The 23,207-nt window shown below is 44.8% G+C and overlaps 1 protein-coding gene and 1 pseudogene across 4 annotated transcripts in view; both read left to right on the forward strand.

Annotated features, from left to right (window-relative positions):
* The window catches only part of SFMBT2 (Scm like with four mbt domains 2), a 172,807-nt gene that overhangs the window by 132,654 nt on the left and 16,946 nt on the right, over positions 1-23,207 (forward strand). For all 4 annotated transcript variants that reach the window (XM_016136408.2, XM_016136406.2, XM_016136405.2 and 1 more), the window contains 5 exons: positions 5,269-5,382; positions 7,701-7,743; positions 9,008-9,078; positions 11,162-11,301; positions 21,663-21,772. In XM_016136408.2, the coding sequence (XP_015991894.2) occupies positions 5,269-5,382; positions 7,701-7,743; positions 9,008-9,078; positions 11,162-11,301; positions 21,663-21,772 (478 nt within the window). The remainder of the gene's footprint in view (positions 1-5,268; positions 5,383-7,700; positions 7,744-9,007; positions 9,079-11,161; positions 11,302-21,662; positions 21,773-23,207) is intronic.
* Positions 1,537-1,655, forward strand: LOC118608831 (annotated as a pseudogene).

Raw genomic sequence — 23,207 nt, forward strand, 5'->3', positions numbered from 1 at the left:
TGAAATTTATAAAGTACTTTCTGACAATTTATAGGTTATTTTCGTGCATTAAGTTGATTTAAATTATTTTCGACAATGGCTAATTGACGACTTGTAGGTCATTAAAATGATCCTTTTAATTCAACATTTACCTCCTCCTGAAGTCACATAGTTCTTTTAAGTGTCTATAAAGGAGCCGATATTGAAGAGGGAGCAATGAATAAGATAAGGTTCGCGTAACGTTATTTTAGCTGCGTGTTCGGAACGCATTTCAAGCCCTCACGGGCCGCTGACAGCAAGCACAGGCCATCGACGGTAGCGTGGCTGAGGAAGCAATTTTGGATACAGCAGCCCCTTAAGAAGCGCTGTTCTGCAGACCCGATTTGGAAGTGGAGAGATGTTTTATACGTGTGAGCTGAAATTCAAAAACTCCTTGCTCAGTTTTTTCGTATGCTTGGTTCAGTCCTAAGAAACCACCTTCCACATCGTCATCAACGGGAGTCCTACTAAAATGCAGATTTCTGGGGCCACCACAGGCCTAGTGCCCATGAATCCCAGGAGCAGGGCCTGGGGATCTGCATGAAGTCGCCCTCCCCAGATGACTTATCCACACTGGTGTCCACAAAGGACTCTAGGGGATCAAATGGGGAGAATGGCGTGGTTCAGAGAGACTCGTGCGAGGCCGCCTTTCATGTTTAGGAGGCCAGGTGCAGAAAGCTGCCCCTTAGGCATCCCCAAAGTCTATGAAAAAGTCAGGTGGTTAATAAGTGTTCCGCAGAGACTGGCAAAAATAAAACAAAGGAAGATGCTAACGTGAAAATAATTACATTTCAAGCCACTGTGGGCGGTTTTAAAATCTTTATAAAAAGAGGTACGGGCTGCATGAGACAGTTTTAGGAGCAGCTGCTTTAGCAGGTCAGCATATGGGAGCAGTATCTCCTGCGGTGAGAGGAGGTGACCTAACTATTAGAGGTGTCCGTGAGGACAGGCCTCTGAGACTCCCAAATCTGTTTTGTCCCCAAAGCCCATGCTGGGTTAAACAGGTTCTCGATGGCCAGCAATAGAACCGGCTCTGGCTTTCTTAAGCAAAATGAGAATTTGAGAGCAAGGCTTTGCAGCAGGAACCAAGGCAGAGTTTGGGCTTTCCAGTTATCATTGTGATGAATGAGACTTCTGATAAGGATCATGTCCTCGCCGAAGAGACCTGAGCCTGACACCATCTGCCTGCAGAGAGGGTGGGTCTGGCTCTCTCCTCTTCTCTGGTGGGTTGGCGATGGCTACCTCAGAGTGGAATTCTGAAGAAGGGGATAGGGGTCCCTGAGAAGAATAAGACAGATGTTAGACAGACCAGGAATAAAAATGAGGGAGAGAAAACTGGCCATCTCAAATGCTTTCTAAGGCTCTGGTGCTGGACTGCTCAGGTTCGAATCCCAGATTTGCCACTTGCTGACCATTTGCTCTTTTGCTGTGCCTCAGTTTGCTCATCTATAAAACGGGGAGGAAACCAGTCTCAGTGTTTTAGGGTCGTGGTGAGGATTAAACACTTGGACAAGTGTCGTTTACGGCCATGCCACCCTGAACGAGCCCAGTCCCGTCTGATCTTGGAAGCTAAGCAGGATCAGGCCTGGTTAGTACTTGGATGGGAGACCACCTGGGAAGACCAGGTGCTGTAGGAGTAAAATAAAAAAGAAAGAAAGAAAGAAAAGTGTCTGGCCCATAGTAAGCGTTTGCAGTCACACGTGTGTGTGTCTCTCTTCCCACAAACACACGTAATCCCATTTTTGTGGTTTTCCTTTGGATTGTGTGTTTTTGTTTTTTTGTTTTTTGTTTTTAATCATATCTTGATCTTGCCAGACACAGCTTTGCTCCTCTCTCTATTCCTTAGGAATTTGGCTCCAGAGCTGCCAAGGGGATACCCTAAAATCTGATTCCTGGATAGGCATCTGCGGATGGAAGGGAAGGAGTGTGACAGATGGCCCGTGGGTTCGTCAGCACCCAGGCCTTGGCTCGCTCACCGATAATAAACCAGCTTTGCATTCTTTCAGTGCTTTACCTTTTAATCGCACACTGAGTCCATCACAATTCGATGTGACCTTTAACTATTAATGTGGGTATTAAAGAAAGTTAATTTGCTTCCTTAAATTCCTCTTGCCTTTCTTCCCATCCCAGCTTTCAACTGAGATATGGAAGTTGTTCTGATTCTGTTACGGGAGCCAATGAGAGTCATTTATCTGCCTTACATTCGGCTCTCATCCTCTCTCCTCACACCCCTCTTGCCTCTGCTCCCCTAGTAGCACCTCTCACTCCCGTGCTAGCCCATACTTATTCTTGACCATAATTTGCTGGGACATTTGATAGGATTGTGTTTCTAAGGAGATAATTCAGCATCCTTACAAGCCATCTTCTTGTTTATCATCCTGGCTTTCTAAGCAGAACAGGTCATCTGCTAGATTAAGCCATGATGCCGTCTCTGTAGTTAGAAGGGCAAGTGGAACTTTGTGGTGTCCACTGGTCTGGGGACAGAGTCTCAGGATACAGCAAATTGCAAAACTATTTTGAAGTTCCAAAGTGATTCTTACAAATTTATGTGCTAATACATTTGCAAGTATGGAAAGTCTTTCTCCTCCTAACAGTGACATGATTCATAGTTTAGTTTTATTTCCTTTTAAGGTAACTTGTCCTTCATTAATTAATCTTATATCTGTGGCAGTATCCTATTTATATATGAGCTTCCTCTTTTGTTCTCTGAACATCTTGTGTTGTGTTGTTGTTATTGTGGTGATAGTGAGGGTTTGATTGTAAAACAGGTAATTCATTCACGAGGGCCAACAATAAAGAAAAGTATCTTTGGTCAGACTCTCTCTTCCACTCCTCTGCCCCTAGCCCCTCAGTTCCTCTCCCAGAAGACACCTGCTGTATTAGTATTTTGCATTTCACTCCAGATTTATCTCATGCACATATAAATATATGTTATTTCCTCCTTTTTGGACAGATGGTAGCATACTATATATACACAGCACTCTGCATCCGGCTGAATACATACTGTGTATTCAATAGTCCTTATTCGTCTTTACATATAAATATATAAAGAGGCTTCTCATATTTTCTTTATAGTGACAGAATATTCCATCAGATAGATGTGTGATAATTTTATTTAAGTTCTTCCCCATAGATGGAGATTTATGCTTCCTGATGATTTTTTGAGATGAAGATTCTAGATAAGAATGAATAAGTAGAATCCATACTGACTTGATGCATCTGAAACAAATTCAGATATTGAGCATGGTCTTGTGTTTTCCGTAAGAGATTTTTCTATGAAAAGATATAGAATCTTGCAGTGGTCCTTAGGGGAGCATCTAGCTTTACATAGGTGGTTTTGGCAATCCTAGAATAATCAAGAAAAGAGCATTGCAATCTATTACATTTGTAATAGATTATTTGGTAAGCTCCTGAGCCTCTAATCTTGAAAAATAAGGGATTCTGTTTTAAAAGACTATTCTGAGTCCAGTCAGTTGTATCTAGAATCATAAGGCTAATAAAGGGAAATAAAGAATTGGTGCTTATCATTCAGAATAGGATTGGAAAAGTTTCAGAGTCAGGAAAACTTGCATGGGTGATAAGTAACACTTTTCCAGTAGTTCTTTTTTAATGCATGCCTTAATGGGCTAGATTTGGGGGTGACTAGAAGGCAGGACTGTAACTTTCTTGAGTGTGTGGTAACTGACACATCATAGCTGATAAATATTTGTTTAATTGAATGGAAAGTATGATCAAAGAATTTTAAAGGACTGTAAAGACAGCCTTACCTAAACATAAATCTGGAAATACAGATATATCTAGTAGATGAATTCAACCCATTAGCAAAATTGTTGAGTAGCTAGGAAATGCAGGCTATTTTTGTGAGTCTGAAGACGAGAACATGTCCTATATGGTGGGGAAGCGGGCCAGTGATCCTCTTCGTTGCACCCTCTGGGGAATCGTGTAGCCTTCAGGATAAGAAAAATCACCTCCACATTTGAAGCTACTTGGAGAGTTTCTTCACCTTTTGTTTGTTTTGGATGTCTTCTTCTTTATTTCATGATTTCCTTTACAAATAGGTTGAATGTTGGTTGTGTTGACCTTAAAAAAGTAGACAGCCATATAGTTTTCCAGCAACATGGGTTTATTTGGGAACAACAAAGAATTGCAATTCAGGACTTGTGGTCCAATGGCGACCCAAGGAAGTCTAGAAACACAGGAGAGAAGCAGTCTTTTATCGACTCGGGAGGGGCAGTTGTAAAGGAAGCCCCCATTGGAGGAACCCGAGAGTTCTAAGTGTAGCGAGTTCTCATTGGCTGAGCCACGGCGGCCTCCCATTGGCCGAGCCCAGGAAGCCGCTCTCCTCCTGCTGGGGTAGTAAAGTAGTCTCCCTTGGGGCGGGAGGTGGGAGGTGGGAGGTCCGGCTCTTCCTTCCTGTAGGGGTCGGCGGTGCATGTTGAGCGACCCCTGCGCCAGAGTTCTTTTTTGCCTCCATTTTCAGCGAGGCTTCCGTTGAGGCAGCAGTTCCTCGGTCGAGCCCTCCGAGTCGGGACCGACTTCTGTTGGCTCCACCGCTCTGAGACGAAGCCCCGTAGACGTGCCCGCCGTGGGCGCCGCCGCCGCCATGCCGAGACGAGGTTGGGGCTGGCGTCCCAGCGGTGTGCCTGGGCCGGCGTGCCAGTCGGGGGTTGTGGCCCCACGACGCGAGGCGTCCGGGCGGGCCCCGCGCCACGTGCGCGGGCCTCGCGCGGCGACATGGCGCGGCCAGGGCCAGGGAGCCACTGTTAAGAGTCCTGACGCGTGGATCGAGCGCGTCTTTCCGCAAAGCTGTTTTCGCCTTTTTTTAATCAAAGAAGAAACTTGGTTCCGTGCAGAACCTCCTTTTCGCGCGTTGGCCGTTTTTCAGATTTTTTTCTCCGAGCCGCCAGAGCTCCTTGACCACAGCCTTTAATCTCAGAGCTGTTTTTGGGGGGGAAGGAGGCGACGGCGCCTATCACGGCTTTCCTGGCTGACGCCGGCCGCGCCCGGGCCACGTTGTCCGCCCGTCGTCAGCGGGGTCACGTCCTTATCCCCAGCCCCACCCTCCTCGAGCCCCTCACCTTCCTGCTGTGGTACAGCTGTCGCATCCGTACCCGCCGAGGACCGGCCTGTGTCCGCCATTCCGAGAACGGTTCTTCGGCCTCGGGGCTGCTCTGTGTGCACCTTTCTTCCCCGGCGTCTCTGTCCCTACAACCCCTTTGAACCTGTCGCCTTTCGACTTGTTCGCTGCAGGCCTGCAGACTCCCGCTCCGGAGTTCATCGTTGACGTCGAATCCATGGACATCTTCCCAGTGGGCTGGTGCGAGGCGAATTCTTACCCGTTGACCACACCGCACAAAACGGCCTGTGAGTATCGCCCGCATTTGGAGCCCAAGCGGATAACAGCTGCGATTGGGGCGAACAAGGAGGCAGTTTATAAAGAAAGTGGAGACAAGTTGTAAAAATAAAAACAGGTTTTACATTTCCCACAGAGCACCAATATTTTTATCTCCCTATCCTTTAAGTGTCTGCGTGACATGACTATTTGGAAGCATTTCACGGGTTCACAAACTTAAGTCACAGGGATGAGACAGTAGAAGGTCACAGAGTCACAGATAAAATTTCTGGTCTCTTTACGCCCAGTTACATATACGATTCATTATTTCGACAAAAAATTTAAGCCGAATACTATATTTTTGTGTTATATCGGAGAAAAGACGAATTTTCTCATGAGGTTTACCCCAAAAGAGTCATAATTGGTCCCAATAATGTGCTGACATAGTACAACCAGTTAACCACTCTTAGCACTAACTGGTGACATTGCAACTGTATTTAAAAAGAGTATTACATCATATCCTTCTGATGACAAAAATACCAAATTGAAACATATATTAGTAGCGAAACAGCCCAGCAACACACACAAATTTATACAACAGTGTCTTTTAACATACATTGTTATAAGTCGTTGTCATGAAATGATACCATTTAAAAATCTTCAAACCTAATCTTGACATTCATTTTTCCACCCTAAGGTGTATCAAAAATATTTAAAGTTGTGGAACCTTAAAGACGTAGGGTTTATCATATTTCTCATATTTTCTTTGTGTAATTTATATGCTTGCTTTACTCCTTTCTAGTAGTATGCCAAATGTACACTTTATGTTTAGTAAGTGTACAAAACAGTATATTTGTGTAGAATCTCAGAACATTGCTGTAAAGGAAGTTCCATCTGACAGTCGGCCTTTCATTCCCTGAGGTCACCAGATTTTAAAGGGAACTCAGTCCTACTGGATATTCAAGAGTTGGGTGGGACCTTGTATGAAATAAAGAAGGTAGTGCAGATTGTTGACAGGGTGGATTTTAAGGGCTTCTTCTCTCTCAGATACCAAACCGCTCATTGAGTCTCATCCAATGAGAGTTATAGTTTTCCCTCACTTTAAAATATTTCTAAAATTTTGAGCTTAAGATAATTATTTCAGTCTCAAAGACATTCTTCCTTCCCTCCCCCTCATTTAAAATGATGCAGATTCTTGGTAGTCTCTGCCAGCATGGCCAACATTTGGGTCCTCCCTGGGTTTGGGCCCATTCCCATGTCTTAGTTGTGCCTCAGACAGAACTTCATGTCTTGTGTCCTTTACGTAGACTTGGGAAGGGTGAGGACTTTGAGTGTTTCTCGAGCCAAATCACATATGGGTTAAGGTTAACATAACGTTTTTCTCCTTGTTTGCATCTTGCATCCAGGCCTGTTGTGTTTGGCTCCTTACCAAGGTATTAGACAATCAGACATCCCCACCCTTATTAGCAAAGACTGACTGAGACAAGTTATTCTATACTTATTTTTCACTCTAGAGATTACAAATTTTGGACTTTTTCATAGTAAAAACTAGAATACTAAATGAAGCCAAGAATGGATGAACTTTGAGTGACTATTTCTCCTATTTATTCTTGGTTTCATTTCATGTCAAATACATACATTTTGCTTTGAAGAGACAAACGCCAAGTCTAAACCTGCCAAACATTGACAGCTTTAGAAGTTTTGTTGGGATTAATTTATGTTTATGTTGAAAGATTTGGGATTACCTGTGCCAAAATTAATAGATGCCAGAAGCTCTGGCCTGTCTTTGTTAAGATGATTCTAATCAATTATAAATATAAACTGGAAATGTTCTTATCCTAAAAATTATTATTGGCTGGTTTATGTTAATATTTGACAGATTTACTAGGCAACAGTCCTCCTTTCAGTAATAAAATGCTTTGGTTTAAAGACATGCCTGTAATCCTAATTTGGGAGTAGCTGTTCTGGTAACATTATTTGACTTATCACACTTTCTGTGGGGAAACAATCATCTAGATAATTGTGTTTGCAACAATTTATCTTACCAGGCGTATTCATGTAAGGTATGATATATGTGCTCTTTTTCTTTCTTATTAAAATCACATTTTAAAATAGTTTACTGATAAGAGTAAATGTTCTAAATTCTAGGTAGACCTCCTTTCTGATAAGTCAAAGTCAATTTTATGCTAGATGAAATTGAGATAAATTTAGAACATGAATGAAATCACTTTTCAATATTTAAATTGTTACTTTAAAACTGACAGTTTCATACTAAGCTGTTTTTTAAAATGATTTTGTTTAGCTAGCTAACAAAGCTGATTTTCTTTTTTCTTTTTTGCCTATTTTATAGCACAAAAGAAGAGAAAGATTGCAGTTGTACAACCAGAAAAACAGTAAGTTTGTTTTGTTTTTCTTTTTCCAAAAACTATGTGATAAACTATGCAGTGCCTTTATAGAGGATGAGAAGCATGGCTGTTTTTATTAGACTTAGTTAACACATAGCACAATAGTAAAGATGAAAGTAAAAGTATCTACTGCTGTTTATTGGGTGCCTATTATGAGAAGATACAGGACCTGCTTCTAAATGAATTTCTACTCCGGATTGTAACTCCTCACTTTGATTCCGCTTCAACATACCTAACGTACACCCCAGTCTCCTACACTGCTAGTAATGGTTCTTGGTGATAGCGGTTCTTAATGCTTAAGAGGCCATACTACTCCTGTCCCCACCCAGCATGCACACCATCACAGGCCTGGTGGGCAGAGACTTTTCAGTCTGACGCCCACTTCTGCCACCTCTGAGCTGGGTGAGCTTGAACGAGTTGCTTTAGCTCATGGCATCTAAATGTAAAATACTTATTTTTCAGGGTTTTTAGAGTGGTTAAATGATAGATTTCACATGAAAAAAATCTGAAGGTCCCACACTGTTGAATAAATATAGATTATCCCACATTTCAGTCATAATTTTATGAGGAAGGAGGGTGTTCAGGCAGTGTGTATAGATAACAGCAGTATGTTTTTACAAAATTGTAACTGTTGGTAACATTTATATATTGGAAAATATCTAAAATATACAAAAATACATATCCCTTGCAAAGTGATTCTGTTTTCTTAATATACTGGCGGAATTGAAATATACAAGAGAATTGTGAAAACAGCATGTTTTAATGTACCCAAGTTTAAATTTAAATAAAGTGAAATTGATTAATAACTGCATTATTTTGGAATGTGAATAACAATTTTGTGGGTATTTCAGCAGAAAGTGATTTTCAATTAGACATTGAAGAGAAGTCTTACTTTAATTAAAGTCAGTGTAAGTTGTTGTTTCTTCATGTCTAAAATATAATTAAGGACATTATTATAATTCTATAACAAGAGACCAGCCCAGGAATGACCTAGAAGAACCTCAATGATGAGTGATGACTGCTGGAGGGACAGATGCTCCAGAGACTTCTTGGAGTTATTACAAGAATTTGAGAGCATCCTGTCCAGATGGCCTTTTTCTTACTCATGTTGCTTCTAGATACACATATCCTATTTTACTGTAACACAGTACAGATTTCTTTAGTTGTTGCTTCAAGTTATGAAAAGAATTCGGAATGGAATGGTTTTTTCCTAAGTGTTTAATCCATGAGAGTTTTATGTCTTTATCAACAGGTCGTCATCCACAGTGCCTGTTGAGAAAATACCTCATGATCTTTACTTATTCCCTCAGTTGGACAACACAGGTAAATGAGCCCGTTTAGGGTAGGTACTCTGTCCCATTCCCGTTTGTTGCTATGAGTGGAAACATGCATATATTTTTAGGTCAATATGAGAATATCTCAACTTTGAGCCTATTCTGTTTCTTTCCTATTGCCGTTTATTAACAGATAGATACCTACTCTTAAAAAAAAAAAAACATTCTAAGCTAAATTCTCTTTGCCTCTTTTTACTTGGTCAGTAGCTCTAGACAACTTCTTGGTCTGCAAGAAAAGGGTCCATGTACACAGAAAATATGGGCCCACGTGGGGCTGTGTATCATGGAAAATCATGTGGAAAAAGAATTGAAAATAGCATTCTTAGACATTCCTTTTTTGACATTTTGTGCCAGTTCTGCTTACATTTTTACACTAGTACTTAATAGTTAAGTCCCTGCAGGCTTTTGAATTGTTCCTTAAAACTCTCTGTGTTAAAATAGCTGGTTGTGAAAGACAACTTTTTTTAAACATTTGAAGTCGTGCATTTACAGTAACCTTTGAAAACACAAATGTGAATTATCCTTTGACCACAAATCCGATTATAGACATGTTTGTATATTAAGTAATATATTTGATTAAGAATTCTATTTTCTAGATAAAATGAAACCTGCTCTGAATTCCAGGGTTAAAGCCTATATGCCCTGGAAAAATCCTATTAGTCGAAGTTATCTTTGTCATAAAGAGAGCAGTTTTATGAGTAGACTTACTAAAATTGTTTTTTTCTAAAGGTCTGGGCAGAGTAATCCTACCAAAAAATTTTCATGTAAATGCAGCTATGGGCTTAACTTTGTTGCCTCTTGTATAGCGTTTAGACTTAAAAATGGTTCTTAAAAAAGAACCATTTCAGCTACTCTTTCAGAGTCTGTAATTAATATTTTACTCCTTTTGTCTTATATCAAGAAAAATAATTTCCTTCCTCCTTACCTATTGGTTCTTAGTAGAAGTCCTACAGGACAAATCCAACTATTAAATTATTCTCTTAATCGTAATAGTTTTTATACAAAAGTACCACTGTTAGTGCAGTTTAGCTTGGAGCAGTAGTGGAGGAGTGTGAGTCTCTCAGCTGATGGTGAAGCTTCATTCTGTTTTTAGTCATCGAGAAGCTTTGGCGTATTACCTTACCATTTAGCTACTCTCATTTCCCAGCTTGAGACTAGCAGCTTGTCATGTTCACTTTCCAAGTTTAAAGAATAATGAGGGAAATGCAAATTTAAGCCACTGAAGAACATTTCATGTCCATCAGATGGGCAAAACGAAGAAGCCCTGCAATACCAAATGTGGGCCTGGATGCGAGACACCGGGAACTCTTCTGTGGTACTCATTTGAGCGTCTACTCGGGTAGTCATTGGGGATGGGTTGGCTATGTCCAGTAAAGATGCCCAGACCGCATGGCCAAACAATTCATCTCCTTGCTATGAACTCTGAAGACGCTCTTGTCCACGGCAGAGTGGATTTTTACAGTTGCATTCTTTCAAGTACCATGGTAATATTAAGAATGTGAAAGCAACTTAATGTCCATCAATAAGAGGATGGAAAACTCAATTATGATATATTCACACAATAGAAGAATACACTCAATTGATAAATGAACGAACACTTGGGGTAATTATTTACCAGCGTGGGTGGATCTCAGAAATTCCATGCGAACAAACAAAATGTTGCAGAATACATATATATATTAATATCCCACATACACGTATATGTGTGTAGGTAGAGTTTATAGACCTGTCTGGGAATGGCCAGTACAATGCAGAGTGGTGGTTACCTGTGCGAGGGGTTTCCGGGGTAGGAAACAGAGGGGAACTGAGCTGTGTACCTGGTGTTTCTTTTCCTTAAGCTGCAGAATGGTACCTTCCTTATCATCATCTTCATTTTTGCATTTTGTGTGTGTGTCTTGAATCCTGAATAATAAACATAAAAGTCATTTTATACATACATTTTAAGATGTTATTGGGGATACAAAATGTTCTGATGTTAAAACACTGCGAGCCTCTGGGCAGTTTTGCCAACTAAGTGGACTGAGCATGTTTTCTGTTGGTTTAAAGCATCAGCTGTGTTGCCGTCTCCGCAGGTACTGTCAACGGGAAGTACTGCTGCCCTCAGCTGTTCATCAATCACAGGTGTTTCTCAGGCCCCTACCTGAACAAGGGGCGGATCGCAGAGCTGCCTCAGTCGGTGGGGCCAGGCAAATGTGTGCTGGTGCTCAAAGAGGTAAAGCGCGTTCACGGTCACCTGGGCTACTTTTCACAGGGTGCTTAAGGCATGGGTGCAGTTTCTCAAGGGGAGCATGGACATGTGAATCCCTTCAGGTGACGCTGACCAAGCACCTCCATTCTCTCGACCCTGTAGTCATACAAAGATGGAAAATGGTGTCTCTGCCCTGGAAAGGCCCGCGGACTAGCGGGAGGGATGTACACACAGTCCTCCCGAGTCGGGAAGGTACTGCACCAGATCTGAATAAAGAGCTTCAAGAAGACAAGGATCGGTTGGTTGTCTACGGAGTGAGGTTTAGGACGGGAGAACAAAGATTTCCCCAAGGCGCTCAGGAGGGCACAAGAAGGGGCTTCCAGAGATGGCAGAGGGTGTTGTTAGGCACGGATACCCCGCAGCCGGGCTGGGGCGGCATCTTTTTCCCCGCACAGCATGTACTGCACTTAGGACGTGCGTGATAAATGCTTCCCTGGGCTCTTGGCGCTCGCAGGAAGTTTGTGTCCTGGCTGCATCCAGGCAAAGCCCAGGCCGCTCATCGCTTTGATGGCATTACTTCCCATCTCTCCTGCCTTTGGGAGCCGACCTGCAGAGAGAAGTGCGTCCTAATTACACTGGTGGAGGTTTTCCTCTGTTAGGTTTTTGTAGCTGGGCCCCAGACAGTGTTTGGAGACAGACTGGAATCTTGGAGCCATTTCCAATCTGTTCCTGAACTCTCTTGGCTTTTTTCACATACATCAGTGCTCTCAAGAAAGGGGGCGCCGCATATATCTTTTTTATTGCTACTGTAGCATGATGAATATAGTTTAATTGGGGGGGCACAACAGTCCGTTTCTCCAATGAACAAATATTTGTTAGGCAACTTTGAGGAGCCAGGCACCATGAAGGGCTGGATCAAAAACACCATCTGCCTGTTGGGGTTTCACATGCCTGTTGGGGAGATGGCATGATTCTAAGCTGAGTACAGCGGGGCGAATGTGCAACGGAGATGAGAGCAAAGTGCTCTGAGAGCACAGGGCAGGAAGTGACAAGCGCTTGGCAAATGACACTTGACCTGGCTTAGGCACAGTGTGGGTGAGACCGCGCAGCTGGCAGTGAAGGTGGTGTCGGGAAAGGGAGGTGGCCTTGTGTGGCTGGAGGGTGGGTTAGGTGCTTAGGCTGGGGGTAATTCGTAGGTATAAAACTGCGTTATATTTAGAAAAGGACAAAAGAGTGAAATCTGGCTCGCCTGGTGCTTCAGTGTGAGGCAGGACCTCGTAGCTGGGGGCCCGCTTGCGAGAGGCCCCCTTTGGCTTTCTGACAAATTTAGAGTCACAGCTGTGGCTGGCGAGGGCCCTCCTGGTGACACTGCTAACACTGTTCCCCTCAACATGGGAACCTCTGTAAGGTTTCGAATTTCATTCTACTCAAAGAGAATGAGATGATTGCAGCACGTTAGAGGACATTTGCTTTTCTAGGCCTTCAGTAGTATTAGCAGTTCAACTATATATTTAGGAAAAAAATCTGTTTTAGAGACAAAATTGGGATTATAGTTAAGGGGAAGCCCTGTAAAAAGCATTTAACGTAGAAAACGTGTAAAAGGTGGTTCCCATCATTAGTGAGCTTCCGGTCAAGTGGGGAAGATGAACAGGCAGGCGGCATACTGCAGACTTGTCCGTATCTCGTGCACTGTGACCGGGCAGGCATGGGTGCTCTGAGACCGCGAGGAAGTCCCACACGGCCTGCGGGCCAAGGGGAGTGAGCACCTTGCTCCAGTTTAGAGGGAGAGCTCGTGGGAGGCCTGGAGTGCCCGCAGAGCCCTGGGGTGGAGGGAAGGAGAAACGTGCTCCTGCAGCACGGGGGAGGCCGCAGGGGATGGGCACGGAAAGGGCGCCGTGTGTAGTGAACGCCTCCTGGGGGCCTGGGTGTAGTGCCAGGCCCTTTGCATGTGTCGTCATGTCACAGTAGTTTGGAGCTGCTGTCACTGAAGATAGCTCACCGTGAGGTACGTGGGCATTCGTCCTGAAAGCAAACCTAAGCAGCACGTGGGCTCCTCGGATGGGAGTCCACAGCTACGGAAAGATGGTGAGGGCGACACCTGTGAAGGCTGCAGCGATGTGGGCAGGCCGCGAGACCTCTGGTCAGCTCCAGCTCTGTAAGGTGGCGCCGCCCACAGAGCTCTGCGGGTGGTAGACTCGGTCAGAGAAGAAGTCAAACTAGGATTTCACGTCAAATGTCTGACACGATGCAGATTAAGACCCCAGATGGAGTCTCCAGTCCCCAACACTTGAGCCCGAGTGCGTTTTTTTGCTACAGTGACCTTATCTGCCTGAATCTGTTTCTGTTTTTGTTGCAAATGATCAGAATAGGACATGGAAGCTGAAAAATAACAGTGAACTGACAGGTTTCTTTGACGATACCTGCAAGACCCTTTTCACACTGCATGTCCCAGCTATTAAAATGAGTTTCTTGGTCACCTGCTGGCTCTGTTAACAAACGAGATGACTCTAGGTTCCACCTCTCTTTACGGGTTGGCTATTTTACTTTACTACATGATTTGTTTAAAGTCAAAAGTAGTTATCCTTAATCAGTTCTCTAGTAGGTGTCGGCAGCCAGATTTAAAAGCCAGGCCAGAGCAGTCTTCTGATGACAAAACTAGTTTTTTGCTGATATGCAGAGACTGCATGAGGCAGGAAGGAAAATACAGCAAGCGCTTCAGTCCTGGGAGTGCGGGGAAAACGGACGGTCCGCCCCGCCAGTGGTTATGCCGATGCTCTTCCTTCAGCGCCAGAACCTCTGTGTGGTTTCAAATTTCATTTTCCTTCAAGAGAATGAGGCGACTGGAGCAAAAACAGTGCTTTGCTTTTTCATTTTTTAGGCCATTGGTGGTGTTCGCAGTTAAAGGGTTTTATGCCTTTTTAAAGTGATGGTGTTTCCATCTGTCTGGTCCGCTGGAAATAGGTCATGTCCGTGGGTGCGGGTACGGAGCCAGCCTGTGGAGAGGTTAAATGCAGGCTGAGAAGGGGGGTGCTGAACCCTGAGAGGGCAGTGTCCCAGGGAAGAGGGAGTTTCTGGCAGAGGTGGTGATTGATGCGTGTCTCTTGTCACCTTCTAGCAATGAGTGTTCAAAACACTAGACATGAATGGCATTTTGAGGGACTGTGAACTGTGATGGCTTCAGTCTCAGCAAGGGTACAGGGAAGGGGAGGTAGATGAACTCCAAGGAGCTGGAGCCAGAGCCAGTAGGTGGCCCAGTCCAGTCATCCCACACAAGGGAAACCAGAACCAGCAGGCCTTCAGCGGGCAGTGCAGGTTGGGCCTGTCAACGTCCCCTCAGGGGCTGGAGCCATTTATGGGATCCCTGAAATCTGTCACATGGAGGGTGGGACATGTAGGTCCAGATAGTAAGTGGTGGTGTTTATCATAAATCAGACCCACATGCTCAGTATGATGCTTGTCTATCAAGACTGTCCTTTTCTGTCCCAGATGCTTCTGCCCGCACGCCTGCCCCGGTAATGACAGGTCCTTGGCTAGGTGTGCAGACTACAGGTCTGCGCGGGCCTGGCAGACTGACAAGGTCTCCATATCACAAGCCCCAAAACCTCGGAGACTGTGAGCATCATCCTTGTTGGCCGTTCACGAGGGTGTTCAGGAAATTTCTGCTGTCTGCAGCCTCACGCGTCCATCACCAGGCCTGCGGTGCTTGCTTTACACAGAGAGTAGTACGACAGGTGTTGTGTGCGCATGCCCACGCGTGAAGGTGACAGTAAATGAGCGAGGCAGCCTAAGCACAGGGAAAAGGTGGAGTGGAACGCCTCACGTCGCACGTGCTCACGTCGTCGCGTCCTGCCGTGGGAAGTTCAGCTTCTGAAGCCGCAGGGTCTGGGGTAGGCACCGGGGCGCGCAGGAACCGGGGACGAGGCTGGAGTGTTCGCTTCTACGGGTCGAGATCTTCACCTCTCTCAAGCTGCTTTGGTGGCCTTGGAAGGTGCAGCAGTCACGTCGTGAGGCCGCGCGGGGCCACTCTGGTCCATGCACATTTCTTTTCATCTGTCCAGAACCTTCCTAGGGTCTCTCGGGTCCCAGGGTGTTCAGTTTTTCCATGTTCAGCAGATATTTCCTGAGTGCCTGCCAGCTCTTCCAGCCCCGGGAACACGGCGGTAACGAAATCCAATACAGCCGTCACTCACTCATGCGCAGCCCGAGCAGTTCATGAGTCACAACCAGGTGGTCACTGTGCTGGAAGCTGGGGGCCACAGTGAGCAAGAGGGGTGACCCCTCCCTTGGTGAGTGACAGTTCCCCTGCAGTCAGGGGCGGGCCTTTGCGTTCTCTGCCCTCTAGGCAGGCCACATGAGTGCGGACCCGCGGCAGAACCCCGTGCCTGGTGGGAGTAGTGGATGTGGTGGTTTCGCTGGGCTCTGTGTTTTGTGTGGCTCAGGATCCAGTGTCACAGCCTTTGCTGTACTGGCAGTAGGAATGGAGGAAGTCTGCCTCGCACAGGCCTCTGGCAGTCACCTCTGACTTGGGGATTCTTCCATGCGGTGTGACAGATAGAGGCTGGTTGCGTGAAGTAGCACAGCAGAGGGTTGAAATACGGAGCGTCGGGCATAGGCAGAAAACGTGCGTGCGGACGGGCTGTGACCCAGCACGCAGGGCCTGCGCGGACTCTGCTCCGCCACACCGACATGGCGAGCAGGCTGTGGAGCCACGGGTTCCCAAGAAACCCTGTGCTTCCACAAGGCCGGGGCCCCATTTCTCTCTGAGCCTCAGGCCCCGGGGATGCTAGCCTCCCCTCCCCAGCCCTCAGCCATAGACGCTGGACCACAAACAGTGATGTGAGTGACCAGTCTTGGAAGTTTCCAATGGGACCTGGCAGTTTGGATTTTGGCTTCAGCTTCACTTGCAGTTGGTATTTCTGCCACATGGTCATCCCGTTAAGCTATTTCCCGTTGTCCCTTGGTTTTGATTGCAGTATTTTTTTCCTGCATTGGGGGAGTTCTACAATGGAATTTCTCCTTTGTTATGTATCTGTGAGCATTTGTTGTGGGCTACCTGTCACAACAACTTGTACTTAAATACTAGAGAACCTTCACATGGGAACCCAGAAAGTAAGCAGTCAAAGCAGCCTTAGCTGTTTGTATAAATGATACACTGCAAGTGAGGACAGCTGTTACTTTCAAAACAGCTTTGTGTTTATCTGTATAATTGAGAGAATGTGGTGTTGAGGCCACAAGAACTATGGCCTCATCCAGGATTTAGACTTCCAGGTAATGTTGGGCAGAGGAAGCATGCCTAGGTGACATCTGGTTAACCCAGTCAGCAAAATCAGGGATGTGGACAAGCCTCTGGACCACACTCTGTGGTGTTTTTGTTGCTGCTGTTTATGCTGAAGACGATGCATCAGGAGCAATGTGCCAGGCTCCTGGAAGGATATAAACTCTTAACACACACACGTAACCTGTGATGCAGGAGTCGGCAGGATGCTGGACAGTGTCTGGCAAGGCGGGCAAGGGAAAAGCGCAAGTAGTTTTTGTTGTCAAGACTTTAGTATTTGCTTGTAAGGAGATCAGACACCTTAGCTGCACTTTCTCATACCGTAGGGCAGGGTTTTGTAGCAGAGAAATCCAGTAGCAGGTGCCACCTCCTGGACCTCCGTTCACATAGATTGTAAGGTATTAAATAAATTCATGGAGTGAACCAGTCATTCATTCTTAGATGTACGGAATAATTTTAATTTCAGTGCTCATGTTGAAAGTCATCAAACAAGTATTTATTTGTTTGTTTGTTTATTGAGCACCTGCTACTGCCAGGTATGATTCTAGCTACTGTGAATATAGCAGCGAACAAAATGATGTCCTCAATTTCATTTCTCGGTGCTTGTGTTCTAGTGGGGGTGAACAGTAAAAACATAAACCAGTAAGTCTTGGGTACAGGGAGGGTTTCCCGGTGAACTGGATACAGATCATGAGAGTGATGGAGAATTTACAGAGGTCTCCAAAGTCTGGTGTTGGCCACTAAGAGAGTTAAGTTGCCGCACAGAGAACCCCAGAGCACAGATGACATCTGTCTGATCTGGCCAGGTGAGGTTTGTCTGTCACACAGCCAGGTGGAGGTGGACGTATGAGTCTGGAGTTTGAGGAAAGGTCAAGGATGGACATATAAATTCGGTCACAGTTAGTTTGCTAGTGTGTGGGTAACATTTAAAGCAAGATGCTCTGTGGGCTGAACTTAGGTAGAAGAGAGCAGTCCTGAGACTCCCTGGCATTTGAGCTAGCGGACGGACACAGAATGATCCAGCAAAAGCACTCAGTGACACAGTGGATCCAGGAGAGAGTGGAGCCATGGTGGTAAGGACAAAAAGTGTCTACAGAGGGAGTGGTGGCTGGCGTGTGTTGGATGTAGTGGAGACAGAGTGAAAACACCTACTCTGAAAAAAGTCACTTGCCCCGTTTTCTTTTCAAAGCTCATGTCCTGCTCTTCTCTGGCTTCCTTAGAAGGAAGGTTCCATTTGCACTAAAGAGAAGACAAGACTCATGGTTCCCGTGGTTACAAACCCATCTTCCTCCTTCCCAGCTTTTGAGGGCATTTCCTCCCGGCTGTGCAGGGTAGGCCTCTGGCACACAGGGCGGGCTCGCTTCTGCAGCCAGGGAGGAAGGTTTCAATTAACATTCTCCGTGGCATCCGCTTCCAATACTGAAAACGTGCTGGTCTGCTCTGCAATGCACTGAGCCTCATCGTTGGAGGCCGAGTCTCTCCTCATTTTATTCCTCTTACAGTATTCCCCATAAGATCCCACTCACAAGTGAAACCCTGTTGATAGAGAAAGCGCTGATTGAGAAAAATTCTTAATCATTTTACTTTTAAAAATATTCGTAAAATGAGCTTCATTTTATCTAATTTTGAAGCTGAAAAGAAGTCTTGTAGGCTCATGAGGGCCTTTGATGGTCTGGGTTTCTGTAAAAAGCTACTCTGTCTCTAAACATCTGCCCCAAAGAGACCTCTCCCCTGGTCACTAACAGTCAATACCTTACAAACCTTCAAAGTCGGGAATCTGTCTTCATCCCATTAAATCAGCTGAATCCAAGCTTTGGGAGCCATGTTTACGTTCTAAAGTATTTTCTAATTCTGACACTCAATGAATTAATTTTTCTATGTTAAGTGGTTCCCTGTGCCTTCAACATAGTTATAACTTTAATCATATAATATAGTTGAGGTTGTAAATTATCTAAATTAATTTTGATGTTTTGAGAGTTTTCATGTAAGCAAATATAGAAAGAAATCATGGAATAACATCATTTCTTGAAGTGAACAGAAAAAAAATCTCGTCGATTTATATTCTCTTGACTGCAGACGTTGTGCACGTTGGGAAGGAGTGGGAGGAGGTGGCTGGTGCCTCCTGAGTGGCCGCTGAGTCCCAGACACTGCTGCAGTGTCTGCTCCTCTCCCTGCCGGCAGCACCCACCTCTCTCCTCCTCCGTCTCCCCTCTTCCCCACTCCTGAGCCACCCTTGTTTTCTGAGCAAACTCTGTGCCTGATGGAGTAAGAAAAGGAAGAGGCTCAGGGCTGGGCCGTGGCAAGCACCAGCGGTGCCGTGGCGTCCAGGGAGACGCCCGTGCCCGTTGGCTTTGATACTGGGTCATCGGGGCCATTCCCAAAACGGTTTTGTATAGCGGCTGGAGAGGAAACCAGATTTGAGTAGGTTGAGAATTGGATTGAAGATGAAGAATTTGAAAGTAAGGGTTATTCTTATGAGAAGTTTGGTTCTGAAAAGAAAGCAGTAGCAAGAAAGTCAAGGAGCTTCTAAGGAAAGTTGTTTTGCAAAGATGCAAGATTGCAGCACAAATCAGGGCCAATAGGGAAGACAGGCTGAAAGCACAGGAGAGTTTATGTTACGGGTGGATGAGGACTGTGTTGGTGACAAGAAGAGGGCCACCTTTAAATATCTTGTGTATATCAAAGTGTTACTTCCTAATTATTTCTCATAATATCTCTGTTTTAGAAGAAGAAAATCTTTACTCTCTTAGATCCAACGCCTGGAGCATGCAAATTAAACTGACAAAAGGACAGATTAATGAGAGAAAACGGTTTATTTTTAATTCATACGGGCATCACAGAAGAAAAGTGAAAACCCAAAGATGCCATTAAGCTTGAGATTTTTACATATCATTTTTTAAAAAGGCAATCAATTATGGAGAGATGATAAGGTGAAGGAAAAGTGGGCTTTTTCAGTGATATTGCAGGAAGGTAAATATCCAGGGGAAACTGATGGAAATAGGGTTCTTTTAGTAAGGTTTGTGCAGAGACATCTCAACATCATCTCTCTATTTCCATCTTTCTTGTTCTCTTTCTGGCGCGTGAGTTGGGTGGGGGGGAGTGACACCTCCGCAAAGGGAAACTCCCGCCCTGCTTCCCGGCAGAAAGGGGGAGGGCAAGGAGCTCCTTCCGCGTCTGCCGTCTCCTTCCCCTCGAAATAATCCAGGGTCAGAGTGGCACATTTTGAGGCGATTTGTCCGAACCCCTGTATTATGAACCAGATAAATGGCAGTGTCCCCACTACGCAAGGGAGGAAAGTCAGTCAAGCATCTCGCCTGAGGACTCAGCTTCTGATGGATGGAACTGGGGTTGGACCCTGGATCTGCCACCTGCAGAGGTCATTAGAGCCTTTTTGCCATGACACACTGTGGGCCCTCTGTGTGGTGTGTTCTCAGCAAGCATTTCACGAACTTCCAGAAATTGAGTGAGGCACTGCTGTTGCATGAATTTCCTCCTGGAGTTACTCCCCCGACCCCGACACACACAACCAGTTTCTTGGGAATAATGTACATTGAATTCACAACTAACACCCATTGGTTCATTGGGGCAGAGTCCATGCGCTCCTTTGTGATCTCGAGTGTCATGAACTGAATTCCGAAGTTTTGCAAGGGCTAGCAATTCGGTCTAACTCTGGGTAGTAATAACAGCTGTCAACTTAGTTATGTTGTGGAGGTAAATATAATACACAAATGCCATGTACATAACAATGATTCAGTTCACTGTTCCGAGGTATTATAGAGAGCTTGTTGAATCTGGAGATGAATGATGTGCCATCGGAAAAAGTCCTGGGAAAATTATTCAATATTGCCAGCTTTTTACGACTTAATTGTTGCCTGTTCCCAGACTGAATTGAACTCTGGAAGGCATTTTCTTTTCACCATCACAAAAATGTACTTTGATATGCAGCAAATGACATGTCACTCTAGGGTTTCTCAGTAAAACAATGAAAAAAATCACTTGAAATTTTATTGTCTGTTGATAAACACTTTGCATATTATTTCAGCCAGTTCTAATTGGATTTATTTTTAAACTCGGTCTCTGTAAATGGTACTGACAGTAAACAATAAAATCAGATGATTATTCTAATACAGAAAACATAAACATACCAGAACTGCTTGTTCTGCCTTCCTTTTAGCGCCTCTGCTGAACCACATTCTTTTGGTGGGGAGGCACAGAGCCCTGAGAACATAGCAAAATGCTAACTCAGGCAAAGCAAAGACCACTGCCGTACTGACCGCGTGGCGTAAGGTACAATATGAGAAAGCTTCATTGTTTTTCAGAATTAAATCAAGGTACGAACCTCGCCAGTTATATTCTGGAACACATCAGATACGTCTCCGTCACACTTGCATCTCCTTCTTTCCCGTTGACATCGTGCTGGTCACCTCCAAAAATAGGTGCTTCAGCAATGGTGCCAAGTGTCCCATCTCAATAAGGTGGTTTTTCAAATCACTCTTACAATGGTGTTTTGATCTGAAACATGAAATGTGAGCGCGGTGCCTGGCTTGTGCCTCTCCGCACGGAGGGAGCCTCAGGAGCGGCAGGCACGGCCTTCTGCTCCTGGCTCGGTGCTGCCAGGGCCGGGCGCACGGCGGGTCCTCGACAGACCAGCCTTTCGTGCCACTGAACCCGCGGGTCTCACTGTGCCTTTGTACGTCACGCTGCACCTTCGCAGTCTAGGTTCTCTCTCCATGTAACTGCAACTCGCAAGCATGGTGGGACTTACAGAGGTTCACCGCAGGGGTGGTTCGCTCGTGGAAAGGTGGCGGTCCCAAGGGATGTAAATTCCTGTTCTTTTTATTCGAGAAGTGCATGGAGGTTTACAGGACAGAGAGCATGCAGCTGGGGCTTTAGCAGGGGAGTGTCTCAGCCCTCTGGGAGTGTCACAGTAGGCAATGACAACATGCTTATTTTCTTGGACTTGGTGAGCCTGCAAAATGTTCTGTCCAGCTAATGGAGCTGTATAGCAAATGCGTCTTGTGTCAGTCAGCAGGGTGGTTTTCAAAGCATCCAGTGTTAGCAGGAATGGATGCAATTGAAGTTCATTGTGGTTCGTTTTTTTCCCCAACAGGTTCTTAGCATGATCATTAATGCAGCTTACAAGCCTGGAAGGGTCTTGAGAGAATTGCAACTGGTGGAAGATCCACAATGGAATTTTCAGGAAGAGACACTGAAGGCAAAGTGAGTGTTTCAGTTCTGGAAAACAAGGGTTCTTATTATTCTTGGCCTGCTCCTTTGAAACTTGTCGTTCCTGTTTCTGACATAGCCCAGATGAAATGGAAGCAAAAGGAAGGGCTGTGCACTGTGTGCAGGTTTGGCGGCGCTCTGCTGCACAGCTGCCCTAAGCCTTAGGGGTCCCAAAGTGAGGCACGGAGTTGCTTAACTAATATTTATTGTGTTAAATATTCAAAAGAAAAATATACTGTTTCAGGTCCAAAAGTTGCTATGATCAAAAGGGGAAAATTTAGAAAAGAGAAGATATCCCTTCTCATTACTACCCATTATTCATGACAGCTCTTAATGTTTCATGCGGATTCTGTCCCAGAGCCGCGTGTCGCTTGCTCTGAGAGCTGACCGCTTTAAAACGTAAGAACTGCTGCCTCTGTTTGGTGAGTGGGCTGTGGGTTGACATGTAGTTGGTTATTTCTTCTTTTATTTGGAAATAGGCCAATTGGAAAGGTGCTTTTTTTTATTTGCTTTAAGTTTCTTAAACTCCGAAACTGAGAGAACTGACCAGGTCGCTGAGCTTGAACTCGGTTGTTCAAGAGGCAGATGGAAAAAGAGCCATTTTTCAAGATAACCAGTTGCTGTCGTGTTTTGAGAGGGCTTTTAATATTCACTCATGCTATCCAAATAGAATAGACCTCACTGGTCAGCCTCTCGTTTACGTGTCCTAGCACATGACAGAGGTACGACATTTGGGAAGCGATGCTGTTTAAAAGAGCGAACCACTTGTCAGTGGCTGGAGTATATCTCACCCCACCTTTAAAGAAGTACTATCTTCTTCGTAGTGAAAATTGGGGAATTTTAAGTAATCTGTATGAGCAGTAGTACTTTCCTCTGTAGTCATACTGGTACCGACTAGGGATGCTGAATCTGGCACCATCCTTCAACATTCATTGTCACTTACCCACTCGGCATTCCCCAGTGTCTTTTCCAAACGTCCCTGTAATTTTAGATTCAATAAAAGTCATTTATTGGTATTCTTCCAAATCACAAAAGTTAAAGAAGAGAATATAAATTAATAAGGAAAATTTTTATTTACATGACGTGGCATGTCAATGTAAGGTGGCACCATACCTCATCCTTACCCTCTTTCCCAAGAATTACTTAAATGAATTTCACACCTATAGCCCAGGAAAAAAAGGTTTTCTAATATTCCATATTTTTCTACTTTATATAAGAGGGAGAAGGGAGATCAGCAATAGTAAGACACTGTTATGGGGCCGGTTCAGCACAGTGGTGGTGGCAGAAAACCTGGGCGAGTCTTTATATAGAGAAACTCTTATTCTTGTTTAAATTTTTTTCTGTAATCTTCAGTACATCCAAAATACACCCAATGGATATGGAAATAGTAAAAGTAAAAACACCTATATTTCCATGAAAATCTCCGCTG

The sequence above is a fragment of the Rousettus aegyptiacus genome, unplaced genomic scaffold (genome assembly GCF_014176215.1).
Source record: "Rousettus aegyptiacus isolate mRouAeg1 unplaced genomic scaffold, mRouAeg1.p scaffold_m13_p_10, whole genome shotgun sequence".
Taxonomy (NCBI): Eukaryota; Metazoa; Chordata; class Mammalia; order Chiroptera; family Pteropodidae; genus Rousettus; species Rousettus aegyptiacus.